The 13,384-nt window shown below is 44.9% G+C and overlaps 1 protein-coding gene across 1 annotated transcript; it reads right to left on the reverse strand.

The window, feature by feature from the left end:
• Nucleotides 1-1,464: 1,464 nt before the first annotated feature.
• LOC309873808 (C-type lectin domain family 4 member D-like) lies at nt 1,465-8,021 on the reverse strand (the record flags this gene model as incomplete). Its single annotated transcript, XM_082751556.1, has 5 exons — nt 7,697-8,021; nt 5,105-5,224; nt 2,835-2,927; nt 1,829-1,980; nt 1,465-1,602 (listed from the first exon to the last, which is right to left on the reverse strand). The coding sequence occupies exons 1-5, from the start codon at nt 7,761-7,763 to the stop codon at nt 1,465-1,467; spliced, it is 570 nt and encodes a 189-aa protein (XP_082607682.1). The 5' UTR covers nt 7,764-8,021.
• Nucleotides 8,022-13,384: the final 5,363 nt, after the last annotated feature.

Below are 13,384 nucleotides of genomic sequence, written 5' to 3' on the forward strand. Positions count from 1 at the left end.
CAGGACTCTCTATGACCCAGCAAGGAGCAGACACCTCTTCTCAAGGAGACAAAGGGAACAGCAGCTCTGAGCATCCTTCTTGCATTCCTGCATCTTCCTCCTTCTGGAGAGCTCCAGCTCTTTTCAGCCAGCAGCTGCCAGACCCACACAGAGAGAAGAGGATGACGGATAGAAGAGCCCAGGAACTGCTTTGATGACCCTGAACCCTTGTGTGTCAGTCCCATGGAGCCAATGACATTGAAAGAAAGGCATTGGCCCATTTCCCGTACAGACATGACCCTTCACATGCCATGCTTGCCTGGAGCTTCCATTGCCAAATCTGTCTTCACCAAACATGGGATGGGATGGTCAGCCTGAGAAAGCACAGGCAGAGTTCTTCTAGCATTTATTGTTTCCACTTCAGGGGTACTTTGAGAAATACACATGCACAGGGGATGCTGGGTGCAGAGCAACATCACTCCCAGTCTCATCATCCCACCCAGCAGAGGCAAGATAAAGGCTCCAAGGCTCTCCTACCCCTCCCAACACAGCCCTCTGCTGTTCCCAGTTCGCTGCTAATCTCAGGATGAGCATTCCTCCCTCATATTATTTCTGCTGCAGTTTCACAAATCCGATAAGAGTGGGTTGTGCATGGGACATCATTCCAGTTCTGGAGATTTTCTGTCTTTTGATGGATTACAACACATGGCTCATCAGTCACATTACTTGGCTCCCCAGGCCTCCAGAACCTGAGACAGAGACAGACATGTTACTCCCTGTGCACACTGCAAGCACATTGCTGGAAAAGGCCATGCCTGGAATACAAGGCTTGGAGGGGAGACATTCCAGATGCAGTTTGATGGACAGAAGTCGTACCCTTCCTCTCACTCTGCTAATCCCACTGGCAGCAGTCTTACATGCAAACCTGACTTCTTCCTAGAACCAACACAGCAGGGAGCTGTTCAGTCCTGGTGGGCAGAGCTGCTCACCACAGCTCTCCCCAGGCACTTCACAGCCAGCAGGGGATGCGTCTCTTCCAGAAGAAACATCTGCAAGCAAAGCCCTGGTGATATCTCCAGCACCCCATCACTTCTGCAGCATGACAGCACTGGCCCAGCATGTGCCTACACCTGCACACATACAGGAACATATACCATGTGCCTACACCTGCACACGTGCGTGGTGGGGCAGTACGGAGGTCAGGCAAGGCTTGTCATGTATGAAGGACTCTTTCTCCTCACAAAATGCAGCTTCTTCTCTGCCTACAGCACCGATGGCCATGTCACAGATAATTTATCACTAACCACTAACCAGCATGGATGGATCGGTGGGACCTGGTATCCTACAAAGCCCTTGCTGGCTCCATCATTGTCCTCTCACAGACAGCCATGGCATATCCCTCCCATGCTCATCGGACACCGTCACATCTCTTCCACCCTCTTGCACTACCCGGAATCACACCAAACCCTCTCCGTCATGGGATACTCACGCTGCTGTTACATTATAGGGAGTCTGGTCTGCCCAGCGCCACTGGCCCACCTTCTGTGCCCTCAGACCAATGTATAAATTGATTCTGTCTTTTTGATATTTCATCTGTCTTCTTATTTCCTTATAGAGGAAATCCTAGAAATGAGGGAGAGTACAACGTCCATGAGGTTCAGGATGGAACAGAGGGAGGTAGCAGGAGTCCCAGTGGGGTGGAGCTGGTGGCAGACAGGAGCCAGTGCTGAGTGCATGCAGCAAGGACATCCCCCCTCCACTGCAGGAGCCAGGAGGGGCTCTGAGGCCCCTCCAGGCCTGGCACTCCTGTCTCCAGGCTGCTCTGCCCCTCTCCCAGCCCTGCACTTACCTGCTCTGCTTCTGTATTGATGACCACCAGCTGGGAGCCCATCCCACTGCAGTTCTTCTTGCTCTTATCCCAGGGCATCTGATCACCCGAGAAGTAATAGCAGCTTTCCTGAAAGGGTCTCCAGCCCTCTGGACAGCACTTCCAGTCTCGCCCTGTGCAGGGAGAGACCACGAAGCATGAATGCTAATAAAGAGAGAGATGGTCACTGCAAAGACCCCCTTGTTCTCCAGGGACAATGCTCATATTTTAACTTAGATCTTTCTTTCTTTCTTTCTTTCTTTCTTTCTTTCTTTCTTTCTTTCTTTCTTTCTTTCTTTCTTTCTTTCTTTCTTTCTTTCTTTCTTTCTTTCTTTCTTTCTTTCTTTCTTTCTTTCTTCCTTCCTTCCTTCCTTCCTTCCTTCCTTCCTTCCTTCCTTCCTTCCTTCCTTCCTTCCTTCCTTCCTTCCTTCCTTCCTTCCTTCCTTCCTTCCTTCCTTCCTTCCTTCTATAAATTTTTGGAACAAAAAGAAAAAAGGATAATGCAGGTATTTCTTCTAATTGTTTTGAGGTATGATCAGAAGAGAGCTCTGTGTACACATGTCCATGGCAATCCTTGTACCATGCTCTCAGGTCTTGCCTTGACAAAGACAAAGCCATTCTGGTGATCTGTTTTGACTCCTCCTTGTACAGTCTCCCATAGGATTGTAGGTGCAGCAGCAGGGAATATTGCTTGTTTTTCTGAAGAGACTTGCACTTTTATTATTGCTCCATTATTAATCTTCCCTGCGCCACTGTATGATACTATGCATTTTGTCCTTGTCAGTGTGTTCACACCCACCCTGCCCTCCCAGGACACTCTTAACATGGACCTATCCTCCCCCTAAGCTGCTAGCAGGAAATCCTTTTTCTCTCTCTCCCACATCTCTCCTCTGGAGCCTGCTCCTGTTGCTGCTTGCTGTGAGAGCAGACCCCAGCAATCACCATCCTCATAACGAAGACCTCCTGCATCCTTGCCAGCACGACTGACCTTTGCTTTGAGGCACCGACAAGATGCAGCGCCACTCTGTGTGGTTCCGCTGCAGGGCTGCGGGCTTGTCACAGCTCTGGGAGACATGAGTGACTGGAAGGGGAGAGAAAAGTAGTCAGGGTTACCACTTTCTACGTGCTTCTCCCACACCATTTTGTGCTTCACTTTTTTATGCATTTCCCCACCAAGCACTGACTCAGCATCACTGCTCCTCTGGCTCTCCCTTTCAGGTTCTCAAGAGGTAATTGACATTCTGTCAGGGAAGAGGAACAAGCATTTCTGCTCCCAGCAGCCCACAGCTGCCTGCAAGGGTCCTCCACTCAGTGACTGACAATTTCTAGCCAGGATGACCTAGTCAACAAAGCTAGGGAAGCCTGGGACCCACCTGAGCAGTCCCAGGTGGTTGCAGCAAGCCAGTGTTTTTTTATTGGAGTCTGTCCCAGCACTGAGCAGATGCCCTCAGGCTTCCTTGGATGCCATGGAGCTGAAGGTGTGGGGTTAGTTGCTCCATGGCTCTTAGAAAACTAGGCCCAAAGCAGTATGGCTGCCTTCACAGCAAGTGACAAGCTTCCATGTCAGAGAGCAGAGGGACCCCTGGGGGGGGGGATAACACAGAGAACATGACACAGGGTGGGACTGATTCCACCTGACCACAGGCATTGACCATGGAGATACCCATCTAAATCCCTTTACAATCAGTGGATTAAAAGAAGCACTTAAGCAACACAGTTTCTCTCTTCCTAAGCTAGCCATAGACAGCAGCAATAGTTTGGATGAGAAACACATTAGATGGGCCTGTTTTAGCAGCAGCAAAGACAGTCCAGGTGAAGGTAACAGCATACACCTCTCACTACTGAAACCAGGGTGGAATACTTGGGACTTGCTATTTGGCTCATGGGGAATGACATAGTGGTGGTGGCTGGTGTCAGCAGGCCATGTTCACAGCCCAAAGGACTGTGGAGTAGTCACCAACTCAAACACTCAGAGATATTGATAATATAGATAACATTGACAATAGAGATGTCTATTTCCATCAGCTGTGTCATTTAGAAATAGTGGTACTAATGAGGAGGGAAGAGTAATCACAATGACCCCTGTGAGTGATCAGTGAACTCCTATAATGGACGAAGGCTCAGAAGAGCTGGGCAGGGGCAATTACAAAGCTTGGGGAAGAATGTATGCAGTGACTGACCACAGCTGTTGCAATGAAAGGGGACCTTATCTCAGCACAAATGGGACCAAAGAGTGGGCTTTGCCCTAGTTAGCTGAGTGAATCAACCAGTTACATCAGCTGAGTGAATTGACCAGCTGTGTAACTGTACATCCCTCAGAAGATCAAAACGATGGCAATAATCTCCTAAATTAGCCAGACTGGCATGGGATGAAGGTATGTATGGTTTCAACCCAAAACAGCGTAGGAAACTGAACAACAAAAACAACTCTGAGGAGAGCAATGAGCCTGAGCTGGCTTTAACCCACATATTCCTTTTTGGTCACTGGGGATACTCAGCGTTGCAGTGGCGGACAGATTGCAGAGATTGGTAATGGGGTCACATTTATATTGTGATTCAACAGTGCATTGCAATTGCTACTCTTTTCTACTTGTGATTTGTACTCGTATTTTGATTAAATACATTGTTGTGTCCCTCTGCCACATCAAAATCATATGTAACATCGATTAACTTCAATTAACTTCAAACAATTTGTGTAAACATGCCATGAATGATCCTTAGCAGAAAATGAGATTGAACCAGTGATCATAATCTCCGGTATGTGTGCAAGAATCATTTTTTATGAACTATTCCAGTGAAACGCCAAAAACACTTAAAAGGGGTGTGAGTTTGCAAGTGTGCAGTTAGGCCTGCAGATGCAGCTAGACTTGCTCCACAACAGCTCTGTGCACAGGCAACAAGTATGCAGAAGGGGAACTGTGAACGCAATGGAGAAATTCAAATGTGAGCCTCTGAGGTTGCCCATAGGCTAAGAAGAATGAAGAAAGAGATAGGGGAAGAAGGTGAAGAAAGTCGTCCAGAGGTGAGGCTTCCTGAAGGGTTACAGGGTAATAAGAAATATCGTTCTCCAACCACAACCCCATAAAAACTCCCTGATGATAGAGTTTGCACCCTTTTTCATGAGAACACAGTTCCTGAGTAAAATCTCCCTTCTGGTTGGAAGAAGTTCCCCTCTGCTGACAGACTTCTCCACCCTTATCCCAGCATGTCCCCCAAGCCTCTCTCCCGACTCCTGGTCACCAGCCTGCACATACTCACCTAGGAGAACAACAACAAGGGCAACGCACACCAGGAGCAGGAGCAGTGAGATCAGCCACGGGAGCCATGGAGGGCATGTCTGCGTATGTTGCTCATGCTGCTGCTGCTTCTTCTGAGGTACTACAGGTGAAGGAGTGCACCAAACACAACAGCACAGTCAAATGATTCAGTCAGCCCACATAGCAATGGTGTACAACTCAAGGAAGAACTGCTCTAAAAAATGCAATTTCAGTTCTGATGTCAGGTTACACAGTTTGAGAGAGGAGCAGATCTCTGCAGCAGGTCAGGTTTCTGGAGCAGGTTAGGTTTCTGGAGATGGTCAGGTTCAGCACCAGTGTCCACAGCCCCAGTGACTCCTGTGAGCTAGCTGTAGTAATTGCTACCAATGCTAATTGCTAGCAATGGGGGGTGAGTTCTTCACATGGCCTCAAAGTCTGGATTGAAGCCATGTGTCTCCAAATTGACCTCAGAGCTAGTGAATGCAACATTGCTCTTACCATGGTATTTGAGACATTCACATGAAGATTTCATGCAAATTTCTCCGCAGAATATATTTTATACCTACTTCAGTTCTTTTTCAGCTTTCTGGACTTTATGTGTATGGGAAGGCTGGTGTAAGCTGAACAAGAGCAAGGAATTAAAAATGTACAAAGGTATGATGGTACAGAATCAACAGAAGAGGAAAAAAAATACTTCCTAGGAAAAGCCCCTTCCCTCTCTGGTTTCCAAGCCAGGGTTCAGAGATTTTCTGTGGTAAAACTTGGCTGTGCCAGGCTGGGTGCCTGTGAGAACAGAGGTAAATGTCCAGCAGCCTGCATGAAGTATCCCACTCAGATTCACTCTTGCCAGAACCTGACTTTTGTCTAGACAGATACTGCTGTACCAAGTGCCAAGGAGGTTTGGGAGCAGACAGGAGAATGGGTCACAGGGAAGGAGAAGCAAACACTTGTTAGGAGACAGTTTTAGGCTGCAGCAAGTACACGAGCCAGGACAAACAGGAGGGTGAAGAGACAGCAGCGCTCACTGCAGGACAGGAGTGAAGAAGTTTCTGAAGAGACCGATATTAACGATAAGCTTAGAGAGATCTCATTCACTGTTCATCATGAAACTCCCAAGTCTGCCAGCCACCACATGTGCCTGCCAGACATGATGAGTGAGCAAGACTTTCAGAAACTGCTGTTCAAGGAAGCACTCTGATTACTTCCCAAAGGCTTGGGGGAGGCTGTAACAGCAGGGGGAAAACCATCATCTTTCATTATATAAAAAAAAACATTCACAGGCAGTCAGGACTCAGATTTCCCTGGATGAATCATGTGTTTCCAGCCAGATTATGCCTGTGCTGAAAACAGGGACCTGGATCGTGACCTGGAATCCAGCCATTACTCATGCCTCAGGGCAAGGAATAATCTGGAGCTGGTGCCTGTTGTAAGATGGAGGTAAAGATGTAAATGGGCAATTTAATATCCTTAGTAGCAGGAATAGTTTGTTTATTTATTTATTTATTCATTCATTTATATATATACTTTCACCACTTTTGTGTAGGGTCCTGTACCTAATGGTGGAAGCAGTGAGACAAGCACAGAGTATCTACACCTCTGTGTATTCCTACTTGTGACATAATGCGTGCAGTATGAACACTGATGTGGACATGCCTTGAATTTTCAAAAAGCCTAGTAAATTCACTGCTTTACAACCATTATTTTTAAATAGCGATAAAAATGTCTTTGGTGTGTTAGTTATTTTTCAGGAGCGGTAGATATGGATCTTCCTCCAGATCTTAGATAATTCTTCCCCTGTGTATTTCAATGTGTTTTGTTCAAGCCCATCTCTCCTATTAACTTTTAAGTCTGTCTTCTCCATGGACCATTTCTCAATAAACAAAGGGCCATGGGGCTGTATGTTTCTGCAGCCAGTGCCACCTCTCAAAACGATGTGGAGGGCAAGTGCCCACTCTACATCTTTCTCTAATGCTCTCTACACAGCCAAAAATCTGCAGCTTCATTTTGTCAGAAGGAAGAGCAGTAGCAGCCAGGGGTTGGGCAAATTTGCTGCTATTCACTGACATGGAAGCCCCTCCACATTTGTAACAGATCAGATTGTCTGTAATAAACCACCGTCTCTATTGTTGATACTAGATATTTGTTCAAAAACAACTTTCTCATTCAAGACATGACTAGATAACATGTAAAGAAGCAGCTACCACCTGCACCATACCAGGGTTAAGCACTACTGCTGTGCAGCACCCATCCTGGACTCTCACTCATTGGTGTTGCAACCAGTGCGCTAAGGGAGCCCAAATACTTTACCAAATGCTCACCTGACATCTACTGCTGCATTCTCAGTAGTCATCCTTACTCATGCTGCAAATTTGACTACCTAACAATTCCCACTTCCCCTCTTGTAGACATTCCTTTAGCATCTTACTTTAAAATTCCTTCAGTCTCCTGCTCTTGTAGTGGCAGATATCTCCTCTGTCTCATCAATTTGTCAAACTATGAGCCAGAGTCCCAGAAGGAAAAACCTCTGTTTCCTGTTCTTCAGTCCACCTCCTTCTGAGGTCCCATTCCCCTTAAAAAAGGACCAATTCCTTACCTTCAACCTCTTCAGTTGGTGTTGCATTCTTGAACTTCACTTCTGCATAGGTGATTTCTGCTTCCATTTAATCACAGTGTGCTCACCAATCCCCGTTTGTGGTTTTGTGATATAAAAGCTTGGCCCTTTAGGTCCCTGGATCCAGAGGAAGACACCACTGAGTTGCTGAACCTTTTCTATTGCTCTTTCTTCCTTTGGCTGTCAAAGGCATCCATGCTGAACACTGGAAGCACTGGCAAAAACATGAGAATTGCTGAGAGCTCAGAACTACTCTAAACAAATCTTTGGGTTTTTTTTAGCCCAGAAAATCAGCCCAGGCACTATGAGAAAGAAAAGAAAAATGAGAACTTAGTGACTGAGAAGGAAGTTGCACTCCTCCTTCCTCAAATTCCAGTCTCAGTTTCTAGCTGATAGGTTTCCTGTTAAGACCTGCTGTTTCTTCCTTTGTCATGTTTCTTTTTCTCTCTCTCTCTCTCTCTTTTTTTTTTTTTTTTTTTTTTTTTTTTTTTAAGATTTATTTCCCTTGTTTATCTTTATGTTTTGCTTTGTTTGTCTGTTAGTAATTCTATCTTTTATTTTAGGTTTGCAGCTAGTACAGGTCTTAGCCCAGTTTAACCTGCAACACAGTGAGATATAAGATGTATTCTGCCCTCAGTTATGTCTTGTGGTTAAGCTGCACTTGCTACATCAAAAATTCCATTCCTTGCCTCATCCTGGGAAGTCACCCACAACTGGCAGCTAGCACTAGAATAAATCTCAAATGAACTGTTCCTGTAGAGGAGAGACTGGGAGTTGCAGCCTCTACAAAGAGGAATGGACAACAATCAAAAGTTTGAAGTATCAACGGAGAAACAGAGAAGGTCTTAGAAGTATGTGGGGACAAGAAAAGTAAGGTTCTTTTTAGAAGTGATAATGGTTTGAGAAGTTACTGGGTAGAGCAAAGACAGATAACACTATCACAACTGAATTTACAGCCTGTGGAAGTGCAGAGCAGTGCTCGCTTCAGGAGATTAGACTCCAGTTCAGAGGTTAAAAAGGGCTTGTTTATATTGTTATATTAGACTCCACCACTGTCATTTGTGTCCATTTACCTTCTGTTACATTGGGGCAGAATGGTCAGGTTACTCCTTAGTCTGATTTTAAGCTGGGGCAGTGGATGGGGGGAGCTAATTAAGGGAGATGGCTGCTGAAGTATATGCTGAATCAGAAGGATTTCTGAGAAGAAATGCAAATGACTCAGGATGCTCTGGAAAAAAAAAAAAATGGTCAGAAGGTCTTAGTCAGCAGATATGAGCAGGAATCAGCCTGAAGGATGAAGAAGGAAGCTTTGCCTGGTTAGTCTGGCTGATAGCAAGTTTCTCAAACCAGGCTAGAAAGATGTGCTCGCATTCAGGGGGTTAGCGTGGAGGGCACACAGCATAGAGGTGGAGGATAGACAAGGCAGTGCAAAGAACAACGGAGAAGAACAATGTGGGAGAAGGTAAAGGGCAAGGGAGTGATGTAGTGGACATTTTAACAAATTATGGAGAAATACTGCCCCTAAACAGAATGGGGCATACATAGGTTGATTTCTTTACCAGGGAATTTCCTTTCCATCAGTTTCTGGAAAATCATCATGTCTTGTGTGCATTGAGCTAGTTTCACTTCTCCTTTTTCTATTGTGTGCAAAGACAGTGACTTTTCCATTATACAACAAGAAAAGCAGATGCAGGACGGCCTGGTCCCTTGAGATGTTCTTTGCTGCCTGCTTTTCTTCCTAACATCCTCTCACTTCTTTTCTTTGTCTTCATTCTGGGCCCTGCTGTTGCACTTATGTACACCTAAATGGTTGCTCTCAAATTTCATGTCAAGATTTCATAGAACAGTTTGCATTGGAAGAGACCCTAAAGACCACCCAGGTCCAACCTCCCTGCCATGGTAAGGGACACCTCCCACCAGCCCAGGTTGCTCAAAGCCCCATCCAGCCTGGCCTTGTACACCTCCAGGGATGGGGCATCCACAGCTTCTCTGGGCAACCTGTTCCAGTGCCTCACCACCCTCATAGTAAAGAATTTCTTCCTTATATCTAATCGAAACCTACCCTCTTTTAGTTTAAAGCCATTACTCGTCCTATCACTACACTCCCTGACAATGAGTCCCTCCACAGTAATCCTCTGTCTGCTCCTTATCCCCACCCAACTGCAACAGAATCACTGTTTCTAGGGGAAAAAGGCTTACTTCCTGGAAGGGTTTTAAGCTGTCCAAAAAAAGTGGGAAGTATGATCAGCAGACAAAGAAGAAAGTTACATCGTCTCTTCATGAGTGTTTTTGAGGCTGAAACACATCTCCAAGCACAGCTGACACATTTCAGATATAAATTCAGGATCTAGTTCTTGTGCTTATTAGGACACACTGGATTTTACTCAGACATCAGAAGATGACTCAAATGTGCCTGCTCAGCCATAAAAGAAAAAGAAAAAGAAAAAGAAAAAGAAAAAGAAAAAGAAAAAGAAAAAGAAAGAGAAAAAGAAAAAGAAAAAGAAAAGAAAATGGAAGAAAAAGAAAAAAAGAAAAAAGAAAAAAGAAAAGTCAGTTAATTCTGCTCTCTGCAGAAAAAATGAAGCCTAATTAATATTGTACTAACCAGTCTGAAACCTTAGTAAAACAAACAAACAAAAAAACAAAACCTTTTATTTCCCTTCCATTCCCCATCGTGTTCTGCCCTTCCCTTTCCACCTATGTTCCCCACCCCAGTACACCCAGGTCCTCCCACAATATCTGTATTTTCCCAAAGACTTATTTCATCTTAGCCCCACTCAGAAGTTCAAGGTACCTCCCACACTCCTAACTCCCACATACCCCTAAGTCTCAGCTCCTTCCTATCTGGTTTGCTCACCACAAATCCTTATCCTTTCTGAGGCTGTTGACTTGATGTAGTTGCTCTGGAGCCATGTGAGCACCCACACAGAAGGCAACAAAAGCATTAATGCTCTTTCTCATTTACCTCTCAATGAAATTTGAGTAAGGTAGTATGTGCAACCTTTCACCTCACAGCCAATTTCACCCAACTTAACAAGAAGGTCTGTTTAACAGCAGAGAAGACAGGACTCATTTCATGTGCCTTATTTCTTTTGAAAATCAAATTGATCTAGTTGGGCGAAATTTTAATTCACTGAACAAAGAGGATTTGGAATCCTAAAGCTGTGATCCCACACTTTCCCCCCCAAAAAAATCCCTTTTGAAGTTGAGCACAACTGTGGTGAAAACTGCAAGTAAGACATTTGTTACAGTGTGGTTAGAACTGAGGGGGTCAGCTGAGGGAACTAAGTTACCACAGGTAACTTATATCACAGGCACATCACACTGACAGCCCAAAGCCAATACATAAAATCACAGAATCACGGAATCACAAAATGTCTTGGGTTGCAAGGGACCTCAAGGACCATCTAGTTCCAACCCCCCAAGTTATAGGCAGGGATGCCACCCACTAGATCAGGTTTGCCAGGGCCCCATCCAGCCTGGTCTTGAACACCTCCAGAGGTGGGGCATCCACACCCTCTGTGGGCAACCTGTTCCAGTGCCTCGCCACCCTCTGAGTGAAGAAATACCTAGCACCTCAGAAGATTTGACAAAAGCAAAAGGAAGCTGACAGATCCAGGGGAATTATCAGTATGCATTCTTCAGTAAGCTGACCTTGCATACAAATGAAAAAAGTTGAAAGTAGCATGACCTCCGTGTAAAACCACAACAAGCAGAACTAGAAATCAGGACTGGCAATAAATCCTTTCCCACAGACACTAGAAGCAGAAAACTTTTCACATGTTTGAGGTTAAATGAAGATCAGGGTATAAAAAGAACTGTCAAAGAGAACAAGGACATTGAAACAAAGTTAAACAAATTATTTGCAGCAGCAATGGCAGTGGAAGAAACTGGAGAAAGTACCACAAAAGAGACCTGGTTTGGGGGGACTGAACCAAAAGACCTGTCCAAAAGAAAAGTGATTTTGGAAAAGGCATGGAATTAGCAGGTATGGACAAGATAATCCCAGGGGTTTCCAAGAAACTCAGAAGTGAAACAGTTGCTAATGGGAGTGGTTGATCTTTTGCTTTAAACTACCTTTTAATAAATAAATTACAGGATGGCAAAAAAACATGCCAAAGGGGAACAAAAAATCTAGGGAGATTTAGGAAATAAAGTTTTAATATCTGTAGTGGCCAAGTTAATAAAAATCATTAGAAAATAATAAAATTAACATAAATATATGTAAGTATGACCTACTTGGTAAGAATCAACATAACCTTTTTAAAGAGAAATCCTGCCTCTCGTAGTTCTTTGAAGGGGTCAATGTCATATGAATAAGAATAATCTGGCTACTTGGATTTCAGGGGACTTCCAGTGAAATTCCTCAGCAAATATTTCTAAGGAAAATAGGCAGCTACAGGATAAGAAAGCAGATCTTTTCACAGTGAGCAAACAGCAAAAGTGGGTAGGAATAAATGGTCAGTTCCCTCAGTGGAGGGAAAGCACCTACAGAATTCTTACCAGGTCTGTAACAGGACACGTGCTAACATTTCCTTAAACAAAGTGGCAAAGAGGAATGAGATTACAAAGTCTGCTGATGATACCAAGTTGTTTGGGGCAGTAAAAGTAAGAGCCAGTTGCAAAGAATGACAGAAGGATGAGACCAAGTGACAGGGTGATAAAAGGGAAGAGAGAATCCAGAGTGGGTAAGCAATGCACTTTAGGGAAATGGGTAGTGAAACAATGCACTTTAGGAACAACCTCAACCCTAACTTCACACACAAAATGATGGGCTGAGGTGATTAATGCCACTCAAAGAAAAACTTATCAAAAATAATTTCAGAGGCAGACAAAAAAGCAAATCAAACACCAGGAATAGTGAAGAAAAAAAGCATAAAGATCCTCTTGGTCCTCCCTCCCTTCCCCAAGTCACCTCAGTACCTAGCTCTTTTCCTAGGGCAGAATTAGAGAGAATAAAGGGAGATAAAAGTCTTTGGAGTCAAGGGAAGTGCATAAAATGCCAGTGAAACATGGGGAGTGAGGCAGAGCATAGAGCAGCTAGTAAGGGATGACAGGTATCTAATTAAAGAGAGTCAGGCAATGGGATCTCCTGAGGGATTTGGACATGGTTTAGTGGTTGATTTTGGTGGTAGGGGCATGGTAGGACCAGATGGTCTTGGAGGTCTTTTCCAGCCTTAATGATTTTATGATTCTATGTTTTGGCTAGTTAGAGGAGCTCTAGCAATAAGCAATCCCATTGTCTACCAGGCTGCATGGAAGAGGCAGTATGCTGAAATTCTTACTGCAGAGGAGCCAAATTCCTCCAGCTCTTGGGTATCATGTGAGAGCAGTGCAGTCTGCTGGGATCTGACAAAGAGCCACCACATGCCCTTCTATAACATGGCTGATAACATTGGCCAGAGCTGCCTGCTGATGACAGAATCACAGAATATCCTGAGTTGGAAGAGATCATCAGATCCAATACCTGGCTGCACACAGGACTGCTCTAAAATAAAAACATACGTCTGAGAGCTCTGTCCAAATGCTTCTTGAACTCTGACAGGCTTACTGCCATTGTCACTGGCCTGGGGAGCCTGTTCCAGTGCCCGACCGCCCTCTGGGTGCAGACCCTTTCCCTAACCCCCAGCCTGACCCTCCCCTGTCCCAGCTCCATGCCGTTCCCTCAGG

The sequence above is a fragment of the Aythya marila genome (assembly GCF_965140915.1).
Source record: "Aythya marila genome assembly, chromosome: 1".
Lineage (NCBI taxonomy): Eukaryota > Metazoa > Chordata > Aves > Anseriformes > Anatidae > Aythya > Aythya marila.